The sequence below is a fragment of the Molossus molossus genome, unplaced genomic scaffold, assembly GCF_014108415.1.
Source record: "Molossus molossus isolate mMolMol1 unplaced genomic scaffold, mMolMol1.p scaffold_m16_p_6, whole genome shotgun sequence".
Lineage (NCBI taxonomy): Eukaryota > Metazoa > Chordata > Mammalia > Chiroptera > Molossidae > Molossus > Molossus molossus.
In genome coordinates, this window is record NW_023425399.1 from 12,108,850 (window position 1) to 12,131,612 (window position 22,763).

The 22,763-nt window shown below is 44.8% G+C and overlaps 1 protein-coding gene across 1 annotated transcript; it reads right to left on the bottom strand.

Moving 5' to 3' along the window:
* Window positions 1–9,123: 9,123 nt before the first annotated feature.
* PI3 (peptidase inhibitor 3) lies at window positions 9,124–10,673 on the bottom strand. The gene is made up of 3 exons (XM_036245577.1): window positions 10,570–10,673; window positions 9,522–9,779; window positions 9,124–9,285 (listed from the first exon to the last, which is right to left on the bottom strand). Exons 1-2 carry the CDS (start codon window positions 10,646–10,648, stop codon window positions 9,523–9,525), a joined length of 336 nt encoding a protein of 111 aa, XP_036101470.1. The 5' UTR covers window positions 10,649–10,673; the 3' UTR covers window positions 9,124–9,285; window position 9,522.
* Window positions 10,674–22,763: the final 12,090 nt, after the last annotated feature.

The following is a 22,763-nucleotide window of genomic DNA, read 5'->3' on the forward strand; positions in this document are numbered from 1 at the left end:
AGTGAGGGAATCATTGATGTGAGAGAGATACATCAATCAGCTGCCTCCTGCATGCCCCACACTGGGGATGGAGCCCACACCCAGGCCTGTGCCCTGACTGGGAATCGAATTGGGACCTCTCAGTCACGGGATGACGCTCAATCCACTGAGCCACACTGGCTGGGCGGTCTCCATTACTTTGTATAGACTTCATTTGTTTTTAAGGTCAAAAGTCTAAAGAGGTCATTTTGGAATGTGAACCCTGGGCCAAAAAACCCTCTTAACTCTCTCTGCGCGCCTGTAAAAGTGTGTTGCTCCTGCCTGCTTGGTGGCAAAGGGCACACCCTTTCTTAAGTCATGGTAAGAACCATATTCATGGATGAACGCAGGACCATTGGTACCAGGGTGAGAGGCAGAGGGATGCTAGGAAAAGGATGGCCCTCTGGAGCAGCAACTCTATCCACCTATTTTCTTTCTCCTCTTTCCTTCCTTCCTTCCTTCCTTCCTTCCTTCCTTCCTTCCTTCCTTCCTTCCTTCCTTATTAAAGTATAGTTAGCATAAATATTATATCAGTGTCAAGTGTAAAACGAAGTGAATTGACATTTACATACCTTATGAAGGGATCATCACGATAAGTCTAGCAGGCATCAGTCACCATACAGTTATTACAGTATTATTGACTATATTCCCTATGCTGTGAATTTTTTATTTTATAACTGGAAGTTTGTACCTCTTATTTCCTTTCACCTTTTTCAACCATCCCCCCACCCTCTGGTAACCATCAATTTGTTCTCTGTCTCTGTGATTCTGTTTCTGTTTTGTTTAGATTTCACTCTTTTTCATGGCTGGATAATTCATATATATATATATATATATATATATATATATATATATCTCACATCTTCTTTATCCATTAATGTATCTATGGACACCTAAGTTGCTTCCCTATCTTGGCTATTATAAATAATGCTGCAATGAACATAGGGGTGCATATATCTTTTTGAATTAGTGCTTTTGTTTTCTTTGGATAGATATGCAGAAGTAAAATTGCTGAATCATTTGGTAAATCTATTTTTAATTTTTTGAGGAACCTCCATACTGTTTTCCATAGTGGCTGCACCAATTTACAATCCTACTAACAGTGTACAAGGGTTCCCTTTTTGCCACGTCTTTGCCAACACTGGTTCTTCATTTTTTTTTTTTTAAATAATAGCCATTCTGGTGTGAGGTTCCTCTTCTTTCTTTCTAGTGCAATCCTGTAGTTGCCTCTTGAGGCTTTTTCACTGTGCACCTACACTGCTGTCTTCCAGCTCTAGCTTGGTCTGTCCTCTGCGCATTTCAGTCCAAATTTAGGGGGAAATGTCCTTTCCAATTTTTTTTTTTTTTATCCTCACCTGAGGACATTTTTTTCCCCATTTTTGTTCAGATAGAGTGGGAGGGAGAGATAGGAAGAGAGAGAGAAACATCGAAGTGAAAGGGACACATCAAGTGGCTGCCACCAGCACGACCAACCAGGGCCGGGAACAAACTGCAACCGAGGCACATGCCCTTAGCGGGAACCGAACCCGGGTCTCTCTGGACTGCAGGCCGACGCTCTAACCGCTGAGCCAAACTGGCCAGGGCCTTTCCAGTTTTTTTTAACAGGCCAATAACTTAGCGTCTGCACTTCCATTCTCAAGATGTTTGTTTTCAGTCCCACAACCCTCTTGTAACCATCATGTTGTCAAAGAACTCTGATATTGCAACTTTGATACCAAAACATGACAAAGATATTGCATGCAAGAAAAATAGATGCTGATCTTGCTAGAAAATAAGGTAAAAATTCTAAACAAAATATTAGCCAATGAATTTTGTCATATATAAAAATGGGGATATGTCATGAACAAATGGGGAGTTATTTCAACAATGTATAGTTGGTTTAACATTCAAAAGTAAATCAATGGACTATTCCCTATTAATAGATAGAGGAAAAAGTCATGTGATCATTTTCATATCAATAGTAAAATGTGTGAGAAATCACTCATCAATTAATAGATTAATCACTTAATCCACTAGTGATAGAAGAATATAATGATACAGGATTAGAAGGACACCAAAATGACGCAGAACACTTGGCCTTTTGTGGAGCATTCATTTATAGTTGAATTGTTCTTATCTTCTCTCCAAGTTTCAGCCCTTCTATTATCCTGAAATTCCTGCTGTGCACTTGATTTCTGGTTCAGGTAAGACAAACAGATCAACAAGTCTTTCTCTTATTAGTTTTTATTTTTTTCATTTTTTGTTCAGATAGAGTGGGAGGAAGAAAGAGGAAGAGAGAGAGAAACATCAACATGAAAGGGACACAACGAGTGGCTGCCACCCGCACGACCAACCAGGGCCAGGGACAAACTGCAACTGAGGTACGTGCCCTTAGCGGGAACCGAACCCGGGTCTCTCTGGACCGCAGGCCGACGCTCCAACCGCTGAGCCAAACGGGCCAGAGCAACAAGTCTTTCTCTTCAAGGCTACTCGTGCCCTCGCCGGTTTGGCTCAGTGGTTGGAGCGTAGGCCTGCGGACCAGAGAGACCCGGGTTCGGTTCCCGCTAGGGGCATGTACCAAAAAAAAAAAAAGGCTACTCGTCCTCCTGACTTAGTGAACATCCTACAGGAGAACAAGCATATTAGGACAGGTAGTTCCTGGCCTCGGCTCTGCCCTTGACTCGTAGTGCGAATTTTCATAGGCTTCGGTTTTCCCACCTGCAAGATGAGGGTGTTTGTCTGAATTGCATCTAAGGGGACTTTCAACTCCAAATTCAGTGGAAGATGGTGGTTTGGGGCCTCTGGGATAAGCTGAGAAGCACATGGTGTCTATGCATGACCCTTGTCCCTCTAGACTCCTGGGGGCAGACACACATGGCTGGCTAGAACAGAGTCTCCTTATCTGAGGAGGTTCTGGACAAGGAGAGCCTCAGAAGTGGCCGAAGAATGTCCAAAAATTATCAGCGAGCCTGGCTGCTCACCCCTCAGGGGGCACACGGAACAGCCTGCAGATATAACATCAGGGTTACCGCTCAGCGAAAGCTCCTCCGCTGGAGGACACCGTGTCTCCGGGAGGAGCCTGGGAGCAGCCAGCTATTCCCCATTAGCCGCAGGCTTTGGGACCGCTTTGCTCCTCCTGGGCGCTTCAGTTAGCATCTCTGAATCAATGCACTAATATCGTGCAGCCCCCAAACTGCTCATCTTCCCCATCATTCCTGAAAAGGCCTTTTATGAGGCTGTAGGTGGTTTGGTGAGTATCAGCCAGAAGGCCCCGGAAGCCCTAGTAGCTCCAGTCTCCTTCCTTTTCCTCGTTGGTTAAACCAGAGGCTGGAAGCTGGGGCTAGGACACAAAATGACACAAAATGAAGGGAGGGCGCCTAGCAGCTGCCCTGACAGTGAGAATAGACTGGTATAGACAACATTCGCCTCTTGACTGCTCTGCATACAGACACCGTTTCTATATTAGGGCATATCCACCGAATCAGCCTTGGGAGCCGGAGCCCATGCCTCCACCGCAGCTGGATGGTCCAGATGCTGCCACCGCTCCGTGTGTGCGGACCGGTTCAGACGCCACGTGCACAGGCTCCATCATGGGCGCTTGGACTAGTGATGTAAAGGAGCAGACACAGAGGACGGACAGAGTTAGAATTTATTCCAGCAGCAATGGCAGCAGCATGTCACTTTCAGAAAGAGGAGTGGCAGTGATATCCAAGGCTGAGGCAATGCTGGCTGGACAGGGTGGGACATCAACTCGCCCAGAGGCGCCGTGGTGTGATTGGGGAGCAAATGATTATGGGACAGGCATTAGGGATGAATTAGTGTCTCCATGAAAACACCATGCTGCAGGAAGGTGAAATACCATTTAGTGTGAAAAAGCTGAGACTGTGACCTGTGATGAAACTAGGGGCAGAAAAATAATTCAGGGTCATCAAAAGTGACCTTGGGATATAAATGGCTGTGGATGGAGAAGACAGAAGAAGAGTCTTGCTGTCTAGCTTGATATGAGAAGGCACTTCTCTAGGGACATGTCCATGGTGACTGGGGAGTGTGACCTTCTCTTTCAGAGGTGGCAACATTTGTGCCATTCTCCTTGCATCTGCCAATGGAAAGAGTCCTGGGAGTTTGGAATCCTGCGAAAATCCACAGCGTGGGGGATATTGGTATGTTTGTTGACTGCTCACCAGATGGGATTTCCTTCTGATGCTTTGACACCTTCCTATCTGAGGTGATGTATGAGAGCTGGCCTCCCACTGCAGAAACTGAACAAAACAGAGGGTCTCCCTTCACCCCTGACACCAAGGGCTGTACTAAGATGTTCAGCAAATCCGATAGTCCCACCTGGCACTTGAGTGGTTCAAGCACCAAGGATGAAGGGGCATTCTTTCCCAGGGCAATGCAGTTGTCACCCACAGCAACACCTGATTCAGGGACAGCGGAGGCCGTGGTAGGTCCGGGACTGCAGCAGGAGTGTCCACATCCCACCTGGTTGAGGTGTGGGTCTGCTGTGCTTACTCGGTTGGACTCTCATTCTTACAATGCCGCTGAACCTGAATCGTCCTAATTCCCTGAGCCACGTTTTCCAGGCTGGGTTCTCGGGGCAGCAGGAGCTGAGACGGAGTTAGGAGCTCAAGTTTCACTGCAAAGCAACATCTGTGAAAGTGAAGGAGAAGAAGCAGGATTGGACACAGGGAGCTATCACCATGTCGGACTGAGGGCATCTCTGCCAGCCCAACGGCGAGCTCTGGAGCAAGGATTTTCACCTAGAGGGATCTTCCCTTGGGCAGAAAAGTAAAGGCCCTCATATCACAGCCTTACTCTGTCCCTGGCTGGAGGCCACATGGGTAGGTGTGATCTCAGCTTAAGCACTCACGTAGTGCCTGCGAAGTATTTGAGGTCAGTGGCCGGATAACCACACTCCCTGCAGCTGGGCAGCAAATCGCTTCTGGAAGGGGGTCTGAGCTGCACACCTTCCTACCAGACACAGTGCACCCCTTGTGCTGTGGGGTCCACAGCACATCTCCCTACACATTCAGAACAGTTCCTCCAGGACTCTAGGGGGCACTCTTTCGCCAGGAAACCATAGAGCAGCACTTCTCAACCTGTGGGTTGCAACCCCTTTGGGGGTCGAACGACCCTTTCACAGGGGTCGCCTAAGACCATCGGAAAACACATATTTCCGATGGTGATTCATAACAGTAGCAAAATTACAGTTATGAAGCAGCAACGAAAATAATTTTATGGTTGCGGGTCACCACAACATGAGGAACTGTATTAAAGAAGGTTGAAACCACTGCCATAGAGGTTGGAGATAAGTGTGGCGAACTGTAGCCCAGCCACTGCAGTTGGTGTCAGGGCTGCAGCTGCTCCTCCTCTTCACCCTCCTCCCTCCATTCTAAAGTCTCCTTGTCCTCAACCACCATCAATGCTACTCTCAGGGGCTTACCTGGTGCTGTGACCCAAATCCTAGTCCCCAAGGGGAAAAAGTATGCCACTCATGTAGTAAAAACACTGAGGTAGCTGTGCTAATATCGGACAAAATAGACTTTAATTGGAAAATGGAAATGGAAGAGCAACAAGATGGAAGGAACCTGGGTCTCTGAGAGGGTCTTGATTGGGTGAAGCCACCTGACTAGCCATAGACTGCTTACACTAGACTGCTTCCTCAGAGAAAAGAAATGATCTTATCAGAGCTATTCCATACTCTCCCTTTGTGTCAGTTTAACCTATATGTTAATATGAATAAGAGGTGATTCTTTTAGTTTTGCAAATGTGAACCTACAGTCTGAATCCTGTGTGTGGGTGTTTTTAAATCCAGGCTTTATACATTGGTTTGGAACATGACATTGATCTAACCTAAATCATATATAATAAGGCCTACTTTTACATGTTTGTTTGTTTGTTTTATCCTCACCCAAGGACATTTTTGCATTTATCTTCAGGTAGAGCAGGAGGGAGAGAGGGAGGAAGAGAGAGAGAGAAACATCGATGTGAGAGAGACACATCGACTGGTTGCCACCCACACAACCCCAACCAGGGCCAGGGACAAACTGCAACCGAGGTACGTGCCCTTAGCGGGAACTGAACCCAAAGCCCTCTGGTCCACAGGCTGACGCTCTAACCACTGAGCAAAACCGGCCAGGGCTTTTGCATGTTCTTTTGATTGACTTCTCTGTCTGACACTTTATTCATCTAACAAAACCATCATATTATTTGTTATTACTTATTTTTTGTTGTTAATCTTCACCCGAGGATATTTGTTCCCCCTTGACTTCTTAGAGAGAGTGGAAGGGAGGGAGGTGTGAGGAGAGAGAGAAAAAGAGAGAGAGAAACATCAATGTGAGAGGCAGGGGATGAACCTGCAACCCAGGCATGTGCCCTTGACTGAGAATCAAACTGGCCACCTCATGGTACATGGGATGATTCTCAATCAACTGAGCCACACTGGCTGGGCTGTTATTACTTATTTTTAAGGCTAGGAGGTTCAAATGTCTTCAAGTTCATCTTCATTTTCAAATATTGAAATTTTCATGGATATTCATAGGAACTTTTTCTTCTATATGATCTTTTTTTCCTAACAAAAGAGATTTTAATATAGGAATGAACATGGGTTCTGTAAGCATGATTTTTAAGTTTCTTGAATCACCATCACTACCAGCCCTCCACTTCCAAAAACATCCCCAAAACCACAACAACAAGAAGAAACAAACTGGAGTTTTGAATGTGTTACCGCAAAAGAAAAAAAAACAAAACAAAGAATTCAGTTAGTAAATGGGCAGAGGACTTGAATTGGTTGTTTTCCAAAGAAGACATACAAATGGCCAGCAAGTATATGTAAAGGTGTTCAACATCACTAATCTTCAGAGAAATGCAAGTCAAAAACCACCAAGAGATATCACCTCCCACCTGTTAGAATGCTATTATAAAAACATTTTTTTAAATCAAGAGATGATAAATGCTGGCGAGGCTGTGGAGAAAAGGCATCACAGGTGCCCTTTTGGTGGGAACGTAAATTGGTATGGCTACTGTAAAAAACAGTGTGGAGGTTCCTCAGAAAGTAAAGCTAGAACTACCATGTAATCAAGCAATGTATTTCTGGGTCTGTATCCCAAAGAGATGAAATCACCATCTTGATAAAATAGCTGCACTTCCAAGTTTATTTCAGCATCATTCACAATAGCCAAGACATGAAAACAAATGAAGTATTCAATGGCAGATGAATGGATGAAGAAAATGTGGTACAGATGCACAATGGAATATTAGTCGGCCATGAAAAAGAGGGAAATCCTGCCATTTTTGACAGCATGGATGGACCTTGAGGGCATTCTGTTGAGTGAAGTCAGTTAGAGAAAGACAAATACTGTATGAAATCACTTATGTAGAATCTAAAAACACCAAACTCATAGAAACAGAGAATAGAATGGTGATAGCCAGGGGCTGAGGGGTGGAAGAAATGGGGAGAAATTGGTGAAGGGCAGACACTTTCATTTATACCATGAGTACATTCTGGGGAGCTAAGGTAGAGTATGATGACTATATTTAATACTGTACTGTATTCTGGAAAGTTGCTATGGGTTCTCACATAACAACAACAACAAAATAGGAACTGTGAGGTAAAGTATTTGTTAACCACCCTTATTACGGTAAACATGATATATATGTGTATTAAATTATTAAATGGTATGCCTTAAATTATACCATGTTATATGTCAATTTTATTGCAATAAAGCTGGGGGCGGAAGTAAATTGAAGAGGTAAATATTGATATCTTCACTTTGTAGAGTCTTCCCATTCAGAATTAATCAAGCCTTTTTTATGAACATCATGGACAGCTGTATAGGGTGTTTGTTTTTAAGTCTGCCTGCCTCTTGTTAAGTTTATTTATAGGAATGGTATAATTTTATTGATATCATAAGTGAGAATTTCTTTCTGTTCCATATCTGATTATAGCTAGCTTACAATATCAATAGGATTTACCAGCTACATGATTTGGGGTGGTTACTAAACCTCTCATAGCTCCAATCTTTTAACAAAATTAGAGACGTGTATTAGACCCATCTGAGAGAGTTCTGTGAGATATAAATAAGACTATACAGCTAACATACTTAGCGTGGGACCTGGAACAGGGAACACTAAATACATAAATTACTTTTACCGCCAGTGGTGTATTTTGTATTTGTTCAGGCAAGAGTTTAGCCACATCTGTCATTCGTATGCCCAGATGCTCTGGTATCAGAGCTCTAGCCCAGTCCAGCTGGTCCCCTGGAGCGGGAAACCCTGGCTTGTACGCTCCCGGACAGCAGGGTGCCGGTGCTTCCTGTTCTCTCACCCCAAGCTTCTGCCCACCCCCTTCCACCCACAGCAGAAGCCCAACATGAACAGTTGTTTCAGGTCCAGAATGGCCCAGCTAGATTGTACTTCCAAAGTAATTGCCTGCAACCCCTCACGTTAAATAGACAACTAAGGCTCCGAGAGGGAGAGACATTTGTCTGAGGTCATCCAACAAGATGGGAGGCAAAGCTGGGGCTACAACTCAGGTCTGCTGACTCCCAAGCCTGGACTTTCCTGACTCCACCCAAAATGCTCTTCCTCCTGCGGCTTTGGAGCTTCTTTGTCCAAGGGCAGTGGGGCAGGGGGGCCAACAGCAGAGTCACGAGGTCATTTGAGTTTGCCCAACATATACCCTCCACCCTGGTCACTGCTCTGGTCTCCCCTGGACACTTTATGTCTCCAGAGGACACTATTTACATTCCTACTAAAGGATCAAGGTCTTTGTGTGTCTTGTCTCCTCATTCACATCTTAAAATAGAAAGCCGGGAGAGGATATTGCTTAACCCAAAGGAATTATGTGTTAATCGAGGCATCTCGGGCGTGAACAAGTGAAATTTCCAGGTTCCATTTCCTGGTGACACGGAGACTGTAGTTCTTGGGTTGATGATTGGATTTCTAACAGTAAGCCCGAGGAAAGGGCTTCGTGCTCCTGCCCCCTGTTTTCCTTCACACCAGGAGCAGCTCCCATGGGGCCCTCTCACCCCCGCCCCTCCCTGGGGAGAGGGAGTCCCAACTCCACATCCAACCCCAGGAGCTTCTAAGAGCTTTCAGGAGCACAGAAGTCAGGCGCCAAACCAATGAGCAGAAAGCAGTCTTTTATTAGAAAGTCAACGAGAGAAGCAGCCCAGGCGTGGGGATCTCGATGAGAGAATGAACAGTGTGGGAAAGGGGTTCCAATGCGCTGGGGACCAGGGACTGCAGCCCGGGGACATTCACAGTTGCTTCGAGGATGGGCTCCTCCTGGTGGGAGAGAGGAGAACCAGGGAGGTGATTCCGCAGGTCGAAGCCCTCAGAGGCCGCGGGAGATAGGATCAAGACCACATGTCACCCTCTCAGGACCCCAGTGACAGCCTCTGAGACCCTCAGTCTCCCTGTCACCTCCCAATATCCTCCATCTCACCACCCCAGGATCATTCCCTACCGTTCAGCTTTTTCTGTGCTCCCAGAAGTTACCTCCTCGTCCATTCAGTTCTCACCTCACCGGGGGTTCAAACAGGTCATCCCGCAAGAGCCCATGCAGCACTTCTTGGACCCCCTGCACTCGGCGTCCCTCATACAGGCGTTAGGGGGGTTCATCATGGCACATTTGATCAGAACTCGGGGGCAGGAGCCAGGCTTAATGGGCCCTCTTTGTGCACCTTGGCCAGGCCCTCTGACTGGATGTTGACCTCTAGGCGGACCTTGTCCTTTGAGCATACCATGACCTCTGTCAGCTTCTGGGCCTTTAAAAGGAACTGTTGAAAGAAGAAATGTACCCACAGTTAGACCCTGTGTCCCTGTTTCAATTATCTCGTCTTTCTTCTCAGTCCGGTCACTGCTCACTCCAGTGTCCCCCAAATTATGACCTGAGATGGGGCTGACCCGGCTCTGTGCTCTTGGAAGGTTACTCCCTGAGCTTGGGGGGAAGGCTCTAGAGGACCAGGGTTGTCTCAAGCATTCTTTACTCCCTGTCCCTGCTTTCTAAGTCCTGGTGCTCAGGAGGAGAAGGACACCTTGTCAGTCCTGAGGAACTTTAGTGGAGGGGACACACACGGCAGGAGACCTGAGCTCCTCCTGGCCCTGGAGATCACCCGACATTTCCTCACTCCTCTCCAGGGCGTGATGTCCTCCTTAGCAAAATGGCGGTCTTCACATTACAACAGGGCTTTCTGAGGCCCTGCTGGTTCTTAACCTCCTCTTAGAGGACTGGTTACTCTCAGGTGCTTTTACAGGGCAGACAGGCAGGGGACAGACCCCACACCAGGGCCCAGATTCCTGGGACTCCTCGCTTCGTCCCACAGAAGTCTCAATGTCTGAGGCCAAGGCCACATATCAACACTTTTCCCACAAACAGTCCTCCTAGTTCAGTCCTGAGGCGACATGCACGTGGGGTCCCCTGGGCAACTGCAATGGAAGTGACCACAGGCTGAAGCGTGGGCTCCAGCCCTGCTTGTTGCTCCAGAAATACTCCCTGTGGGCCCCCAGGTCGCCCCTGACAGCCTCTCCTCAACCCAGCCCACCCCCGCCAGGCTGACGTCCACTCACCTCCTCTGAGCGCCACCTCTACAACCAGCACCCCGAGGACAAGGAAAACCGCCAGGACCAAGATGCTGCTGGGCCTCATGTTGACAGACAGTGTATGGCTAAGGTCTGAGGGCAGGCCTGTTATATGAAGCCACAGCTTGGCCTGATGCCAAGGGCGGGCCTGTGGTTTTACAAGGGACAAGGCCTACATTTTTGTGTTTCTACCAGGAACTGTCCACCCCAGCCTGGGAGGCACCTTGGGGCTTTCCCTACAGATTACTCACGGGGAAAATGGCAGACTGTGTTACATCATCTCTGACAGTGCCAAGAGCTGTCCTACTTTCCCACGGAGAGGCAGAGCTCTGGCCCTGGACACCATCACGACCAAATGTTTTACACTTAGAAAGAACATGAAGCCCAGAGGAAAGACAGAAATCACCCAGCGTTGCTCAGCAAGCCAGTGGTCCTGTGTTCTGATTTCAGAATCAAGGGGTCCCCCCTTACTCCCTGACCCCGCAAGCCCCACCCCGACCTACTCTAACAGTTGACCCACCCCCAGCATCCAGCTGGGCTCACTCTTCCCAGGCCCCCCACCTCCCCCAAAAAATCTTGAAGGCAAATTTGCCTTAAAAGTCTAATGGCTCATCACTGCACTTTGCCATTTCACAGGTAGTCTCTGAGATGCACCAAAAAAGTAATAGGGAAGGTGAAAGTCTAGATCTGGAAGGGGATATGCCCTTGAAATCACAGTAAGAAGAAAGAAAACACCCAGAAAAGTAACAGGAAGAAAATAGGGATCATCTATAAGGTGGACATCTACAGTGCTTTCCTGCTTCTTAGAAGAGCACTCTGTTTCTTCTGTCTTGTGTCTTTGTATCATCAACGTTAAGAGTCGAAGGTGGCTGGTCTGGCCGGTTTAGCTCAGTGGTTGAGCGTCAATCCATGCACCAAGAATTTGCCGGTTCAATTCCTGGCCAAGACACCTGTCCAAGTTGTGGGCCCGATGCCCAGTGGGGGGCATGCAGGAGGCAGCCAATCGATGTTTCTATCTCTCTCTCCTTTTCACTTCCTCTCTCTCTAAAATCAATAAACGAAAAAAAAAATTTTTTTTTAAAGAGAATCTAAAGCAGCTGCTAATCATGCAAGTAAGGGTGTGCATTTGTGTGGCTCCATTGAAGTTCAGGTTGATTGACATTCTTTATTTGAATGGACACTACGGGGAAGAAGGAAGCCCCTCCTTCGGTGAAGATGCTAGATATGAGCCTGGGAACTCCAGAAGCTATGGTTCCAGGCTGAGAGGAGTTCAACTGTGTGAGAAGAATGTACCCAATTAATACACTGATAGTAGAGAAATCGTGGCGAGAGAAGCTCGGAAGGCGCCAGCCCACCCTTCACTCCCCTTTCTCTTAAGAGCAGCTCATCCCACACCCCTCCCACAGCTGGGAAGGCTTTCTGCCTAAGCTAGTCGGGGTTAGTATTTTGTCATAGCTATCTAGGTTGAAAGTAATGGAAATTAGTACCCAGAAGTTGGGTGTTACCAGGGACAGAACCTGAAGTGTGGAAGTTATGAGTTGAGTTCGATTGAGACAGAAGAAAACAGACTAATTATTGGATAGCAAACCAGTTGACTAACTCCCCATCCTTTGCCTCTTTGGACTCAGACCACATACCCACCGATGCCGACACGTTAGGGAGATATAAACAAAGATCAGGATGTTGAGGATTGTTGGCTACTTAAAAAAAAAAAAAAGTGATTGCAAAATAAATTATATAAACAAAAAGTGTGTTGAGCAAACTCTATTCTTTAAAGAACAGTATTAAAATAGTCAGTCTGGCCCTGGCCGGTTTGGCTCAGCGGTTGGAGTGTTGGCCTGCAGTCCAGAGAGACCCGGGTTCGGTTCCCGCTAAGGGCATGTACCTCGGTTGCAGTTTGTCCCCGGCCCTGGTTGGTTGTGCGGGTGGCAGCCACTCGGTGTGTCCCTTTCACATCGATGTTTCTCTCTCTCTCTCTCTTCCTCTCTCTCCCTCCCACTCTACCTGAACAAAAAAATGGAAAAATGTCCTCAGGTGAGGATAAAAAATAAAATAAAATAAAATAGTCTGTCAGGCACAGGAGGAGAATGTTTCTTGTATATTGTGTTACCCTATTATCCTACCTCTCCGGTTGCTTCTGTCCTCCTTCCCAGAGGTAACCATTGCCTGAATTTCTGTTAATTAGCCTAATCAAGTATTTTGCCCATTTTTTAATGGGATGTCTATCTGTTTCTTATTGATTTGTGGAGAAATGAAATTCTCATGCATTACTAGTGAGAGTCTACACTGGTGTAATCTATTTGAAAATTTGTTTGGAATCAACTATTAAAATTGAACATGTGCAAAATCTATGATCCAGCAATTACACTCCTAAAAATATACCTAAGATAAATATTTTCACATGTTCACCAGGAGACATGTGCAAGAATGTCCACAAAAGTGCTGTTTCTAATAACAAAATACTGAAAACAGCCCATATTACCAACAAAAAAGTAATGGCTATACATGTTAGGCATATTAATACAATGAAATATTATATACGTGTAGAAAGAATGGCCATTTAATATATAAATTTATTTATAAATGTAATGTAATTTATAGATACAAATACAGACACAATGTAACTCCAATTAAAATAATGTTGAGTGAAAAATGCAAGTCATGAAAGAAAATATTTAGAATTATATGTTTGTTATAAGGCTCAAAACTAAGGAAAACCATGGTATAGATTCTCTAGGCATACTTTTATATGTAGTGAAAGTGAAAGAGGGGTAAATAAAAATGAGGGGCCCAGCTGGTGTGGTTCAGTGGTTGAGCATCAACCCATGCACCAAGAGGTTGCTGGTTTGATTCCCAGTCAGGGCACATGCCCAGGTTGTGGGCCCAATCCCCAGTAGGGGGCATGCAGTAGGCGGCCAATCAATGTTCTCACTGATTGATGTTTCCATTTTTCTCTCCCTCTCACTTCCTCTCTCTTTAAAATCAATAAAGAAAAAAAATAAAATAAAAATGAGGGAACTCATTTATCATGACAGATGCACACAAGGAAAATATATAAAAATCAATTGTATTCTATACATCAACAGCACGTATCAGTAAATAAAGTTTTAATGATTTTTATAATCATATAAAAATATGAGGAACTTATAAATAAATGTAACAAATTCTGTGCAGGATCACTACAGAGAAAATGATAAAACTTCAGTAAGAGACATTTTTTAACACTCCCAATTAGAAAGGTATACCATGCTCATGGATTGGAAGACTCAATATGATAAACTTGCCAATTACCCTCAAAATGATTTTTAGATTCAATACAATCCCAATTAAATCCCCAGAAAAGTTTTTGTAAAAGTAAGCCAAAAAATTTTGGGTAATATGATTCAAAAATGTATACAAAATATGCAAAAGGCAAGATAGCCAAGAGACTCTCTTTTTTAATATATTTTTTTCAAATATGTTTTTATTTATTTTTTTAAAGAGAGAGGAAGGGAGAGAGAGAGAGATAGAAACATCAATGTGAGAGAGAAACATCAATCAGCTGCCCCCTGCATGCCTCCTACTGGAGATTGAGCCCACAACCCTGGGCATGTGTCCTGACCAGGAATCGAACTGGGACCTCTCAGTCCATGGGACAACACTCAATTCACTGAGCCACACTGGCTGGTCCCAAGATACGCTTGAATAAGAACAATTTATAGGACTTTGATATAGCAGATCTCAAGGTTTATTTTAAAGCTATAGTAACTAAGGTAAAGTGCTATTAGAACAATGATAGGCAAATATACAGATTAAACAGGATAGAGGGTCTAAAACCAGATGCTTGCACATAGTGAGAGTGTGTTTTTAATATGGTTATATTACATAAACATAGCTATAATTATATTAAGAAGGCCACACATCATAACATCAATATAGTTTCCTAAGTGGTTGATGGGAGGACAAAGCTAAAGAGGCAAGATAGAAGGCAGAAGGCAAAGAAAAAGAAGTAAATAAATATTGCTTCACCAAAAACCTCATCAGGTCTGATGTATCCTATTACGTTTATAAATATCTTAGAAAAAGAACAACTCTCACTAGATCTGTTGACTGACTTCTGGAAATGTCCATGAAACCTTACCAGAAAGAAAAAAAAAAACACGTTGGAGAGTGGTATCTGTGTTTAGATACTATTTCCGTTGAAACACATAAAACTCTCATATATGCTTATATTTATGGATGAAAAACAGGAAAGGTATGAAGGAATACACACTATGCTGACAATGGACAGGATTGATCCAACCAAGAAACGTTTGCAGGGCCGTCACCACCGCCATGGCCAGTGTGACACGGCATCCAGCATGCTGCTGCAAGTCCAGAAGCATGCCTGAGGCCCACCACCAAGTAACCTGCGGCTGAAGCAGGCCAGAGGCTCAGGCTGAAATTGCACCGTTCTGCCTGCAGAGGGAGAAGGAGTTCAAGGCCAAGGAAGCTGAGGCTCTGGATCCCCAGAATTGCAGCACTGAAGGGAAGGACACCCAGGAGAAGGGGACCACCCTCCAGACCTACTTCCCGCAGATCAGGGACGAAGTCCTGGCTAACCTCTTAGCCTTTGTCTGTGACATCTGGCCAGCCATTCATGAGAACCACCGCAGAAACGGATAGGGAAGAAGAAAGAAGCACCTGTTCCATGGACTGGCGTTTTAGGTGCCTCATTGGAACGGGAAGCTCTCGCGAAACTAGTTACATTCTTCTGAAAGGGCATAAAACTTTTCTACGTATAGTAGGTCCTTTTACTTTTGGAGAATAGCAGATGTAGTTTCTTTGTACAAACTTAGAGCTTATCCAAAGATTTCATCCTTTTACCTCATATTTCTTAGAAATTTAATAGGTATGCATTGATATCCTATGCCTTTTAACTCAAGCAAGATATAACTATACTTTTCCTCTCTTAGATGTAGTAAAAAAAAAAAAAAACAAAAAAAAAAAACAAACCAATTTTTAAATAAAGAGACTAAAAACAATTTTTCCTCCTAAAGCTTTCTTGAAGGTCAGGGGCTTAACTATGAAGAAGTAGTAAATAGTTATTTGTAACCTTGTAAAGTAGCAGGCAGCCTCAAAATGGTTCTTTCTGGTTAAGGGTTAGGACAATGAATATATTTGTTTGGGCTGCTTTTAGTATCTCTTAATCAAAATTACTTGATGATATAATTCAAGAACTTGTTACATGTTATTATTACTTGGTGTACTGATTGATAATCACATAAAAGTAAAGACTTCTCGTCATGCAAAAGAAGGAAACGTTTGCAGGAATTAGCAAAATGACTTCTGTTGAGCACTGAACATTTTGATCGCAGAACCGACTCCAAAGCAAAAGTGGAACAAATAGTTTGTACATATAATCTGCTGTGAAAACGCAGAAATAGCAAAACTTTGATCAAATCAGACAAGGGGAAGAGAAGGTGGATAAGAGAGTCAGCTCCCTGACTGCTTTATATGTAATAGTTTCAAGTTCTATTTTCCATAATAAAAATAAGTGCTTTTTCAAACAAGATTTTTTTATTGATTTTCAGAGAAAGAGGAAGGGAGAGGGAGAGAGAGAGAGAAACATCAATGTGAAAGCAACATCTACCAGCTGCCTCCTGCACTCCCACAATGAAATCAAACCGGCAACCTTTCAGTTGCCCAACCAACTGAGCCACACTGGCCAGGGCAAAAAAGGTTTTTAAAAGAGGTGCTCTTCCCAAAACAGGAAACTTTCACAAGGTAATGATGTCCATCTTGGCCAACATAATTTATACCTTAAATATAATTAAACTCAACACCTGGTGGGTTCTGTGTACCTGAATGAAATCACTGATTTAGGCAATGATCATCCATGGCTTCCAAAATCATTAAGTGAAAGTTTGAGTGAGCCTGGTCTTTACAGGGTGCCAGCTCATCACCCCCCAGTTGATTTGCTGTTTGTAAGTAGGAAAGCACAGCTTTACAATGGCGGCGTCAGGGGACACCACCCAAAACACATTCAACTATCTTCACCACACTGAAAGTGGGTGGGAAAACCCATGTTCCTCCTCAGGTGATGCAAGGAGAAGGCACACCTATAAAGGGTTCGTGCCAAGAGAGTTGAACTTGAACCTCACCAAGCCACTAGATCTAACATTCATCTATGGAAATACAAAGGCTGGAGAGGGAAGTTGCAAGAGATCACGGGGAAGTAATGTGGAACATTCTAGAGAACAATTCATCTTTTTTCTTCGACCAATAAGTGGCATGAAGAAGAAGGAGGAGGAAGGGAAGGAAGAGAAGTCAGAGTTGGAGGGACTGTTCTAGATTAAAAGACATGAACAAGAGTATACAACCAATGCAATGTGTGTACCTTGTTCAGATTCAGACTCGAACACACCAACTGAACAATGCCATTTTTTGAGACAATAAGAAAAATAAAATACAAGGGGAATATTAGATGATGTTAAGACATCGCTGCTAATTTTGTTAGGAATGACAACAACAAGCTGATATGTAAGCAAATGTCCTTATTTCTCTGAGATGCATATTGATGTATTTAAGGGTAAAATGTAAGACACTGAATTTCTTTTAAAATGTGTGAGCCAGAAAGGGGTGGGGATATATACAAAGGAAGTGTTGTGAACTGGTCACTGTTGAGAGTCTCAGTTACAAGATGAATATGTTCCAGTGATCTAATGTCCAGCATGGTGCCTATAACCATCTATACTGTCTTGTCTACTTGGAAGCCACTCAAAGTACAGCTTTAATGTTCTTACCATGATGACAACTACAACAAAATGGTAATTGTGTGGGGTGAAGCAAGTGTTACCTAACTTACTGTGGGAAGCATTTCACAATACATACATATGTGTATCAAATCATCACGTTGCACACCTTAAACTTACACAATGTTACATGTCAATTATATCTCAATTAAGCTGGGAAATATGTTAATTGTTGAATCTAAGGGAGGTAGGTATATGGGGCCTCATGAAAGTATTTACTGTTCTTTTGTGTATTTTTGAAAAATTATATGAGAATGTTTTACCAAAAGAAAAAAAGATTTATTTTTGGAACTTAAAAAATGGATTATTAGGTTAATAAGGAAGAATGAAATACTTGGGCCATGAACGACTGAAAATGGAGATTAATGAAGGGTAACAGGACACTGCCTGTCACTAAGACACATTGTGAGGCTGCAATGCGAGGGGTTACAAAAGCAATGCAGGAGAGAGAATGGTCAAAGGGAGAGAACAGAAAGCCCGGAATCAGCCCATGACATACAATGAGACTTGAGCTTCGGATAAAGCTCTGATTCCCAACCACTGACAAAAGTTTGAATTATTTACTAAATGATACTAGGACAATTGCTTAATTAACTCAGGAAAAAAGGCATTTCCCTATCTCACACTTTATGCTCAAATAAGTTTCAGTTGGATTAAAGAATGAATATGTCTCTCAAAAACCACAAGAGAATTATAAGTAAATATAGAGTGAATAATTATCTGACACTGGAGTCAAAGAGACTTTGACAGCATAAAAAGAAAAAGGGAGAGGCTGGCCAGTGTGGCTCAGTGGTTGAGCGTTGACCCATGCACCAAGAGGTCACCGGTATGATTCCCGGTCAGGGCACACGCCCAGGTTGTGGGCCTGATCCCCAGTGGGGGACATGCAGGAGGTAGCCAGTCGATGTTCTCTCTCATTGATGTTTCTATCTCTCTCTCCTCTCTTCCTCTCTCTCTAAAATCAATAAAGAAAAAAAATTAAAACACAACAAAAGAAAGGGAGAAAATCCAAATGAAAAACTGATCTAACTAACCCCAAATTGAAAACTTTGGTACAAAGTAAAAACAGGAAAACAAATAGGATAGAATTAAAATAAACATTTATCAAGCTCATCTCATTCAATTCTCAAAATCACCTTATAAAAAATATATATATATTTATTATTATTTCTATTTTATAGAAGAGCAAACAGGTTTAGAAAAATTAAGCGACTGTTCAAAGTCACAGAGCTTGAACCTGGTGGCATGTGTATTCAAAACCAGGTCTGCCTGACTCCAGCATATATCTGCTAACCACTTCACCATACTGCTTCTTGTGCATGACAAGTATTAGTATCCTTCATATATAAACAGCTCTTGAAATTCAATAATAAAAATAAAGGCACCCAATAAAAATGAGCAAAGTATAAAACCAGGCAATTCACAAAAGAAGAAATAGAATTGGTCCATATAAGCATATGAAGAAGTGCTCTCCCTCAGCAATATTCAGAGACAGGCAAATTAAAATGAGATTGTTTTCCACTGACAAAAGTTTTATTTACTTCTTTGTAACACTTATCGAGCCCTCAATGAACAGGAAAGACACCGTGTTGCCTGGCCCTGCTTCCAGAGGTGGTGGAGGGGCATCTGAATGCGTGAAGCAGGTAAGAGGCCGTTGGGTTCCCTCGCCCATCTCGGTGCAGGAGTCTGCAAGGCCTTCCTCACTGAAGGGCAGCTGTGGGGGGTTGACAAGCAGCACCCACTCTGGGCGCTGTCTGGGAGCAAGCGCTAAAAACGGGCCAAATGCAGCCAGTGGGGAGGATGGTATGTCTGCTCCCCGGATGGTGGAGGAGCACCCAGATGCTGTCCTTCGCTCAGAAACCACCTGGGAGCCTCCTGTTTTAGTCCAGTTCTGTCTCCCTTTTAGAGAGGGATGCTGGAATGAAGCTCCCACGCTTCCCTCCCCTTCTTCTCTGCCCAGGGCCCATTAGACAGCAGGCCAGGGCTGAGAAGGGTCTGCTGCGGCCTTTCTCGTACTCCCTGAGTGCTGCTCCTGCCCACGCACTGGTGGCTGCCAGGCCTGTCAAGGGTCTTGTGTCCATTCAGCACAGTGGTCAGGCTCTGAAGACACTGGCGGGCTGAGGGTCCCCTTCTGCTGTCAGGGAGCAATCAGAGGCTGCATGCAGGAGCCATGACGGGTTCCTAATGCCTGTCCCCTGGCGGGGTAGATCCTGTCCTGCAGGCTTCAAGGTTGGAGAGTTCTGGGTCCTCCATGCCCCCAGAGGGCATGCTGGCTTAGGTCCCCCATCTGGTTTCTTGAAGTTCACCCTTTCAAGGTGACCTTGAGATTTAAACTCATCCCAGTAGAGGAGGTCAGGTTTGCCTAGGGCTTCCAAGAGTTTCTCTCTTTCTTTCTCCCCTCCCCACCCCGCCCCCTCTTATTGATTTTAGAGAGAAAGGAAGGGAGAGGGAGAGAGATAGATAGAAACATCAATGAGGGAGAACATCGATTGGCCGCCTCCTGCATGCCCCCCACTGGGGACTGGGCCCACATCCTGGGCATGTGCCCTGACCGGGAATCGAACTGGCGACCTCTTGGTGCATGGGTCGATGTTCAGTTGCTGAGCCACACCGGCCAGGTGAGTTTCTCTATTTCTTTATCCAGAGGATCCTGATCTTTCTCAATTGTTTCTCGTCTGAGGGTAAGCATGTTGATAACCATGTTCCCGAAGCAAAGCAGCACATCTTCAGAGAGACTGAGGTCCTTCTTGCAGGGCCCTCGGGCCCTCTGCGTTCTCAGTCCTCCCTGCGTCCAGGTCCACCTTCTACCTGCTGCTTGTCCGCCAGCACCAGGTGCCCACCGGCCCGCTCGGCCCCGCTGCCCACTTCTTGTTTAATACCCTGCATTTGGTCAGTGTATCTTGGGGGCCGCTGGTTGCGAGCAGCGGAACTGGATTTCAGACTGTTCCCTAGACCACTGCCTTCTCCGTTCAGGTTTGTAATGAAAGCGTGGACAGGTTAGAGGGCATGGAAGAGTTCAGTGGTTCTAACCTGGGTCAAATGGCCTCCACTGTGACAGGGCACGTACCTGGTGATTGACAGCCAATCAGAATTACAGGAGGTGGGGCCGATGACTCCACCCAAGGAAGGGATGCGACAAAAACAAGAGGCGTCTCCCGCAGAGCTGGTGGAGGCTCCCACACACAAATTTACTTCCTTTTCAAAAATGTATTGGGGTGACATTGTTAGTAAAAATATTTAAGTTCCAGGTGTACAATTCTATACTACATCGTCTGTATATTGTATTGAGTGTTCATCACCCCAAGTCTAGTCTCCTTCCATCACCACTCCTCCCGGATCTACCCTCTCCTACCTCCCCTCACCCTTTCCCTCTGGTAATCACCGTACTTTTTCATTTACTTCTTTTCTGAAATGCAATTTTAGATATTCAAAGCCTGAAAAATTGCCCTGCCTTTTGATGTAGTATTTCTTTTTCTTTGCTTGTTTCTGGTTCTTTTTAAAAAAATTTTTATTGAGGTATAATTGACATATAACATTATATTAGTTTCTGGTGTACAACACAATGATTCAATATATGTATATATTGCAAAATGTCCGCCACAATTAAGTCTCGTTAACTTCCGCCACCACACATAGTTATAATTTTTCTGTGATGAGAAGTTTTAAGATCTACTCTCTTAGCAACTTTCAAAAATGCAATGCTCTATTATTTTTTTATTTTTTTTTTATTTTATTTATTTATTTATTTATTTATTTTATCCTCACCCGAGGATATTTTTCCATTTTTTGTACAGATAGAGTGGGAGGGAGAGAGAGTAAGGGAGAGAGAGAGAGAAACATCGACGTGAAGGGACACAGAGTGGCTGCCACCCGCACGACCAACCAGGGCTAGGACAAACTGCAACCGAAGTACATGCCCTTAGCGGGAACCGAACCCGAGTCTCTCAGGACCGCAGGCCGACGCTCTAACCGCTGAGCCAAACTGGCCAGGGCGCAATGCTCTATTATTAACTATAGTGACCATGCTGTACCCTATGTCCCCAGGACTGACTTACTTTGTAACTGGAAGTTTGACTGACCTCAAATTTCTAACTTGACAAATTTACCCCAAGAAAATAGTCACATGTGACTCAAAATGTAGGTACACAGATTGTTGTCACTGCTTTACTTATGAGAGTGAAAAAAAAGGAAACCTATATGTTCCACGAAAGGGAGCCGATTACATATGTTTTGGTCTATCAGTCTTTCAAAAGACCATGTTACTATTAGAAATGATGATAGTGGCCCAGCTGGTGTGGCTCAGGGGTTGAGCGTCAACCCATGCACCAAGAGGTCGCAGGTTTGACTCCCGGTCAGGGCACATGCCCAGGTTGTGGGCTCGATCCCCAGTGGGGGGCATGCAGGAGGCGGCTAATCGATGTTCTCTCTCATCGATGTTTCCATCTCTCCCTCCCTCTACCTTTCTCTTTTTCTAAAAATCAATTTAAAAAAAATTAAAAAGAAATGATGATAGCGGAGGGCACTTCTTCACCCAGGAAAATGTCTAGAAAATAATCTCAATTGAAAAAGTATTTATTTAATATACACATGTAGTTTGAAATCGGGGTGTGTGGGGGGGGATAGCTGCACAAAATTCTCCTTCTAAAGAAGCCAAGGGGATGCTAGAATTCCAAAAGCAACGTCAGATCACAGAATGTGAGGCGTGGTTCCTGAGAGCTCAGGAGACAGCATTCTGAGTTAAACCCCAGGAGGAGCTTCCGGTGAGGGCTGTCCTGGACTGGAATAGCTGCTTCTTTCTCAGGGTCAGGTGAGGTGCTGCCTGGCTTCCGAGGCCCAGGAACTGGTTGGGAGCTGGGGGAAGGCAATGCCGGTAGTCTCGGCTCAGTTAGAAATTAAGTGTGTGTCCTTGGCCCAGTTTCCTCATCTTTCAAATAGGAGAGTGGGGAGGGTGGTCTCGATCGCCCCCAGTCCTGGAAGGATACTGTGGCTCAGTGGGGCTTCTGTCTGGGGCCCCTCAGAGCCCCGAGCCCCAGTCGTCTTTTTTCCACCAAATGATGTGAAATCTAAGGTAGGGTTGTTGGCTGAGATGATTTTCTTTTCCCTCAGGATCTATTTGTGCTAGGGTAAGTGTCCTCGAAGCCACCTAGATCTGTTGTGACCATTGACCTCAACCAAACCCAAACCTGTGCTTCCTCTACCCCCGACAGCTGAGCCAGACCCAGACACAGGACAGTTGTACCAGCTGCCATTGGAGGTGATTCATCAAAGGCCCGGAGCTCGCTCTCTCTACCTTCCATGGAAGCCCAAGAGGAGTGGCCAGGGCTGGCCTCACTCACCGTGCCAGCTGGGGCCAGCCTTCTCCAGCAGGGAGCTCTGCCCCTAGCCCTCATGCTTCCTGGCACCCAGAAC